At 32.5% G+C, this 6687-nt stretch overlaps 1 protein-coding gene across 1 annotated transcript; it reads left to right on the forward strand.

Moving 5' to 3' along the window:
• The first annotated feature begins 1490 nt into the window (after nucleotides 1-1490).
• On the forward strand, nucleotides 1491-2104 carry LOC146146410 (uncharacterized). Its single transcript, XM_083390434.1, has 2 exons — nucleotides 1491-1630; nucleotides 1921-2104. The coding sequence occupies exons 1-2, from the start codon at nucleotides 1494-1496 to the stop codon at nucleotides 2102-2104; spliced, it is 321 nt and encodes a 106-aa protein (XP_083246560.1). The 5' UTR covers nucleotides 1491-1493.
• The last annotated feature ends 4583 nt before the right edge of the window (nucleotides 2105-6687 follow it).

Genomic DNA, 6687 nt, shown 5'->3' on the forward strand with positions numbered 1-6687 from the left:
GCTTGTCATTGTTGGGCGTTGTAAAAACTGCCTATCGAGTATTTTTTTCTAAAAATTGAAGTGTCATCCCGAATTGTTTGAACTCGAAGGATTATTTTTAAAATAAGTAGTTTGTTCAAGCTTATGACAGCGAAGTATGTAAACGATTTTGATTAACTTTTCAAAATGGTACTTTTGTCGATTATACTTAGTTTTTTGTTTTAAATATTGGTAAATATGGGAATTTGTCTTAATATTTCATCAAAATGATTGCACCATAACTTAAAGTTCTGTTGGCCAAATAACATTCATATTCTGATAAATCTTAATTATCATTTGATTGTTGATCGACTAGTTTATACAATATTATCTTTCAGATAAACGACTTCAACACAAAGGAAATTAAGTCAAGCTGTGCACTCAAAATGGACAACTCTTTAAGTTGGGTAATCTATTTTAATTTCTAATATCATTCCGCAAAGCGAACACAACAAACAAACATGAAGCAACGAAATTATTTTTATGTATACAAAGTCTACCGAAATCTGAACTTACCAAAATATTTTTAATCAAAGAAATCAGGTTATTTGGCTAAGCAAGTTAAGTTAAATCAATTATTTTTACTCTAAAGCCTTTAAGCCACAGTAACTAAAGGTTACTTAAATCATGCTTGTTGATGCAGGTACCGTTCGGCTCAAAGAATAACGAACAACAACAAGTGGCCAGGTTCATTGAAAAGTCACGCAAGTTTCAAGTCAATATGAAGGTATCTGCAGCAAAACAGTTACAATTAAAAAAATAAAATAAAACCCAAAGTTATGCGTAAATCAGATCGAAGCAAGCTGACTCGAAAAAGTACACCTGGGTCAAGTCGGAGATGTGTTGCAGATTTAAAATTATATTTATATTGATTGTGGTTAACGGACTCAAAATAGCGCCGTATATATAGGGTTACCTGATTAGGGCGATTATTTTTTTTAATTTAAAAAAATTTAAGAAAAACCTAAAATGTTAAACAAAATAGGAAATGAGATAATTAATGTAAAACAAAATAGGAAATGAGATAATTGGAAATCACAATCGAAAAAATACAATTTACTGTTTAACGTATTTGTTACTGTTTAACGTATTTGTCAAAATCAGAGACACACAACTTTATAAGGCAAAAACAAAGCTCAACCTGAACCTAATGCGATAAACTCGGCCTGGGTGGTTATTCATGCCGGCTCGTGTCTACCGTATTTTGCTTCAAAGAAGATATAATACAGTTAAAATGTCGTTGAATTTAATTCAAAACTAAGTTTTGTGATAAAATTTTAATTAAAAGACAATTTCAAAAAGCTAACTATAGTTTATATTGTTAACGATTTATGTGCATTTTTATTCAATTTTGATTTGACAAAATTTTGACTTTTTTTAACAAGTCAAAAAATAATCGCTCTACTTATGAGTAGTCTAAACCAGTAATTTTGCTGCAATCCTTGCATTTGAAAATTTAATAGAACGCGTCAAACATGAATGGTCGTCCTTGCGAGTTCTTCATTTGGATTTTAATCAAAGAAGGTCAAACTTTCTGTGAAATAAAAGTGATGAGCCAAAATACAATTCATTCAAATACAAAAGAGATATTTAAAACAAGAATTGGGAAAGGGTAAGTTTTTTTAGTTATGCCGAAGAACATTTCAAGGTCATATGTTGTGTTCGGAAAATTCTAACGTCATATGTAGTGTTTAGGTTTGTTTCTAGGTCATATATTATGCTAAGATAGGGTCATGTATTTTGTTGTGATAAGTTTCAAGGTCATATATTTTGTTAGGATATGTTTAAAGGTCATATTATGTGCCTTCAAACACAACCCTGCTTGGTTAGCAAACCCATTCATTAAGTGATACATTATTATTGAAAATGCAATACCTCATCAACTTGTATTTATCCATTTAGACGTGGGTTAGAGCAAGAGCTGGATGTTGATCTGTGGAGCGATGAGGTTGATCTTTGCATCCTGGAGGACGGGAGGGCTGTCGCTCGTGCAAAAAACGGGGACTCTGTCCTCCACAAGAAGATATGGATTAGTGTGCATGTCAACGGGAAGCTGGAAATAAATCCGGCTATCTATCTATTCTGATTTTTATGATATTTTTTAAAGAAATTTAAAAGAAATATTTCATTTATGACCAATATTGACTTACAAAAAATGCAACTTAACTGTCACGATTTTTCTTCGTAAACTTAATTATTTTAAATAGAAAAAGTTGCTTATCATTCTGCAGAACCACGGCATATGAAGATTTTCGACATTCATAAAGACTCAGATATTCATAAACACTGAGATATTTGTTTCTAACTTTAAAATAGCCTGTTCACAGTCCAATGTATATTTTTGGTGTTCAAGCTTACATTCGCGTAGTTATGTCTAAAGGAATGTGTTACTTTTCAAACCCAACAACTTTGTGATCATAAATTTATATTTACTTCTATAAAGCGCATACCTTTGAAAAATGTATTTTATTTAACCATCATGTCATGGTAGTCCAGCTTAATGTAAAGTATGTGAAAGAAACGAAAATGTATTTTTAACCGCCTATTTTATTGATAAAAAAATCTCACATATTAGTCACCAAACAATATCAGTACTAATTTAAATAGCTTATCTTGTCTCCCTTTAGTTTCCGGTGTGCTACCCTTTAGTTTTCCGGTGTGTTAAGCTGATTATTTGTTGTACCGTCAATTGTTTCTTTGTATATACTGTAAACAAACGTACCCAATTTTGCCCCCAAATATGTCTTGCGTTAGTGTTAACCCCATTCGTACTTCTCCATAACAAAAAAAGTTAATTTTCAAAGATTTTCTTGTCATATGTTGTTTAACTAATTTATCATGTGTTTACAAGTACTTTTTTTTGGACGTCATGCTTTAAACAAATTTTCAAAAGTAATCCTATATAGCCGATTTTTGGTTATATGTGTTTTTTTGTTTTGCTAGAATGTATTATAAAAATATTACTATGTAGACTTTGTGTACGCGTAATAACTTTGGTGTTTTTCTCCCTGTATATAGATATATTGTATAGGTTTAGTAACCTTCAACTGGCTCTTGCAAACCAAGCATGAACTCGTTAAACTGGTATGATTGAATTTTGACAAATACATTTTTGTGCTACACCAGGGGTTACCAAACTACGGCCAACCGCGGCAGTTTTTTTTAATAAAGATAAATTACAGTTAAAATGTGGGCGGATGCAATTTAAAACAAAAATTTCACGAAATTTTAAACTGCACGACAGTTTGTTAAAGCTCACCACAGTTTTTGGCCTTGAATCTATCTGGCCCTTATTTCATGAAAAGTTTGGTAACCCCTGTGCTACACGATTCCTAATACACAAATGTGATTGAAAACTGCTTTGTTTCTTATGACATTTGTGTATTTTTATTCATGGTTATGGATTTAACAATGCCTCGCGATTTTAATTGTAAAATAATTGTTACTTGATTCCACCATCTATACTGTTGTACTGTTATAAACCAGTATTTTTTATAAATATGTTTAAAAGGTCCCAACTGGAAGTGGACATCGCCAGTTCGGATCAGGTGACAGAAACCTCCCTGTTACGGTTGATTGTTGATCAGAAGAGCAGCAAGAATGGTGTATTCGTGAAAACCTTTAAATACGGGTTGGTTTTGTTTAATAAAAATATGTTTTGTCTAAGTAGACCTATTTGGATAATAAAGAGTACTAATGGAATTCATTGTCAGAATTATAGATGTCCGAATTTGGTGTTTCTTCCAAAGCTTGAATACGCCGATCTCATTGATGTCAATTGTAGTAAATCCGACAACGACTTACTTGAAAGTGTTCAATATGATTAAGCTAACCTAATTCTAGGGTGTATGAGAACCACATCACACAGTACATTCCTACTTGACCTTGATCCAACTCTTTATTTAAGACGAAATGTTCACACTTTGTCACTATTCTTTAAGTTAATTCATCACATTGGACCATCGTACTGAAAACCCAAATGATGCATAACTCGTTTGTTTGCAAGACAATACGACTCTGGAATAGTCTCCCGATGAAATGCTGCATCCACTGTTTTATTATTTCCAAATAATATTAAAACCACTTTCTTCTATAAATCAGTCAATACGTACCACTTATACGGAAAGAATTCTAAAATAACTTTTGTTCTTTGTATGTTGAGACTCAGTCACAGTCCTTTGTTCCTTATCTAACACTTTATTTGTTTTTGCGGAGCTACTGAGACTCCGTTGCATTTTTTTTTTGAGTGTCCACTTTCAATTACCAAAAGTTCGATTTTGATTTGCTCAATTTGTAATCTGTTGGTGAAAACTTTAATAATGTTGCCATCTCAGCTGTTTTTGTCGCATTGATCTCTGTTGAATTATATTTTGTTTTGACACCCAGATTTAAATTTCTCCTAATCCATCATTTTGTTTACCGCTATGCGCCGCAGGTTTTAATGTCAAATTATTCATTTTATACATCATTAGTTATTGAACGTGTTGTTCTTGAAAACTGATTTAGTAAATGGTGTCACTACATAAGGTAGTCGGCTGTCATAAGACTGTCACCGGATTGTCGTTGAATAAAATAAAATAAATCCTTGCAAAACATATCGCCATCCATTCCAATACTGGAGGCTAAATGACGTCATGACTACAGTTAAATAAGCAAAATGATAAGTCCAATAGAGAAGATTTTTAGGCTCTGCTGAAATTTGCTTTTCTTTTGAGGAACCTGTTGATCTTTTTGCAATATTTTCTCAGAAACTTGCCGTTCAAGGTAACAAACACTATATTCGGTCTTAAAACATGACAGTAATGTACAAATTATATTTGCTACCACCCTAGTATCGACCGAACCCGATACTACCGATTGGTATCAGGTATCGGCTCCGATCCGATATTATTGGACATTCCTAATCTAAATTGATTCCACTATTAATTTTACAAGAATTAATTCAAGGAAAATATTTTTCTTTTAAAGGAAGAAATGGATCATGAAAATGATTTTAACTAGCGACGTGGTGGAGGTTGTTGAACCTTTCCTATGGAGATTTAAAGGAAAAGATTTGGCCCTCGGGCACCAAGAAATGCACGTTATGGTGAAGAACATCGACTCATCAACAGGCGGGAGTAGAATCAATATTCGCTTCGAGGCACCTGATCCAAAATATTCATGGGATGCTTTCTTCCTTTTGCCTCCAATCCGCGGTGAGTTGACTTTTATTCTTTAAGTAGGGGGTTTTTATTTTTGAGTGAATCGATATTAAATGGAACACCTCTCCAGCCAAAAACCAACAAGATAAATAAACTGTGTGGTGTTTTAAAGGTTACATTTTTGTGACGCCACGTTTAGATGTAAATTTGTGACGTCATGTTATGACGTAACTTTGAAATGTCATCTCTGACAAAAATTGTCATGATACTAAACAAAAATACTAGTTCTCGCTGAGTGTCTTATAACAGAGTGATCTGTGTGGAGAAAAACTATTGTTTTGCTGATTATGTGACAAGCTCGGCCGGAAAAAAAGGATTTGGGAATTCTCAGCTTTCTACTAATAACTTTTTATGTTCAGAGCAAAAGGTTGAGTCTGCTGCCAATCGTTACGACATCAACACACAGACGTGTATGGTGGGCAGCTCTGTTGGCATGGAATAGAGAAGAAGTGCGAGAAGATTGGGTTGAGGGGGGGATTTTTCATATCTGCTTTTTCTTATACCACTTTTTCTTATACCATTAAATTAAAAATTACTTAAAGCCGTTATATTCGAAGAAATCGACATTTTGTTGTCTACAAACGTTTAGGAGTTACCTCATGCCATCATTAGTGTAACAACATTTGTACCAGCAAATTGTCGATTTTAACAAATGCAATGGCTTTAATATTTTTATTGAGCTTTGGTCCTGTTTAGTACATTTATAGTGCGAAATGTAACTTTGTGTACATTATAATTCGAAATGTAAATATTTAAATTGGTCCAACATCAGTTCAAAACATTTCATGTTAATATCAGTTTTAGCGATATTAGAGTAAAACTTTTTGGTCCACTGGTATATTTTCAATGTATTTCGCTCTTTAGCTTTCGTATGCAATATGCATTTTCACAAACATGTTGTGGAACTGTAAATTGTGTTTTTTTTTTAACCAGAATTAGTTCTGCGTTTTTGAATTTTCTTGTGACCCGTCTTTAAAACCTAATTTATATGTTTTGCATTTTAGAGACACAATGTAAAAAAGAAGGATTCATATATACCCTTTTTTTTAATTGTTTAATTTTGCTAATAACACTTCAATAATCTTGTTACGTCATATGTTAATATTCATGTATACGCGTGATAACTTTGGTGTTTTCCTTCTTGTATAGGTATAATTATAGTAACGTTTCCTGATTCTTACAACCTTTCTTACAACGTATTAAAACATTTAAGTGTTTTAATTTTGATAAACAGAAGTAAACCTAAGAAACATTTTTGAAACCAGTAAATGTGCAATTTATACGAAAAGCCTATTGGTTACATGCCAGGAAATCGAGAACCACTGTTAAAAACTACCACAGATTGCACATAAATTATTTAGATAGTTGGAAAACATTGTTCATTTTTTTTATGTCTTTATTATTACATCGGTATTATTGAATCTTTCTCTGGATATTTTTTTTGTGTTCCGGAGTGTTCCTATAAATA

Source organism: Ascidiella aspersa, chromosome 5, assembly GCF_963924565.1.
Source record: "Ascidiella aspersa chromosome 5, kaAscAspe10.2, whole genome shotgun sequence".
NCBI classification, from domain to species: Eukaryota; Metazoa; Chordata; class Ascidiacea; order Phlebobranchia; family Ascidiidae; genus Ascidiella; species Ascidiella aspersa.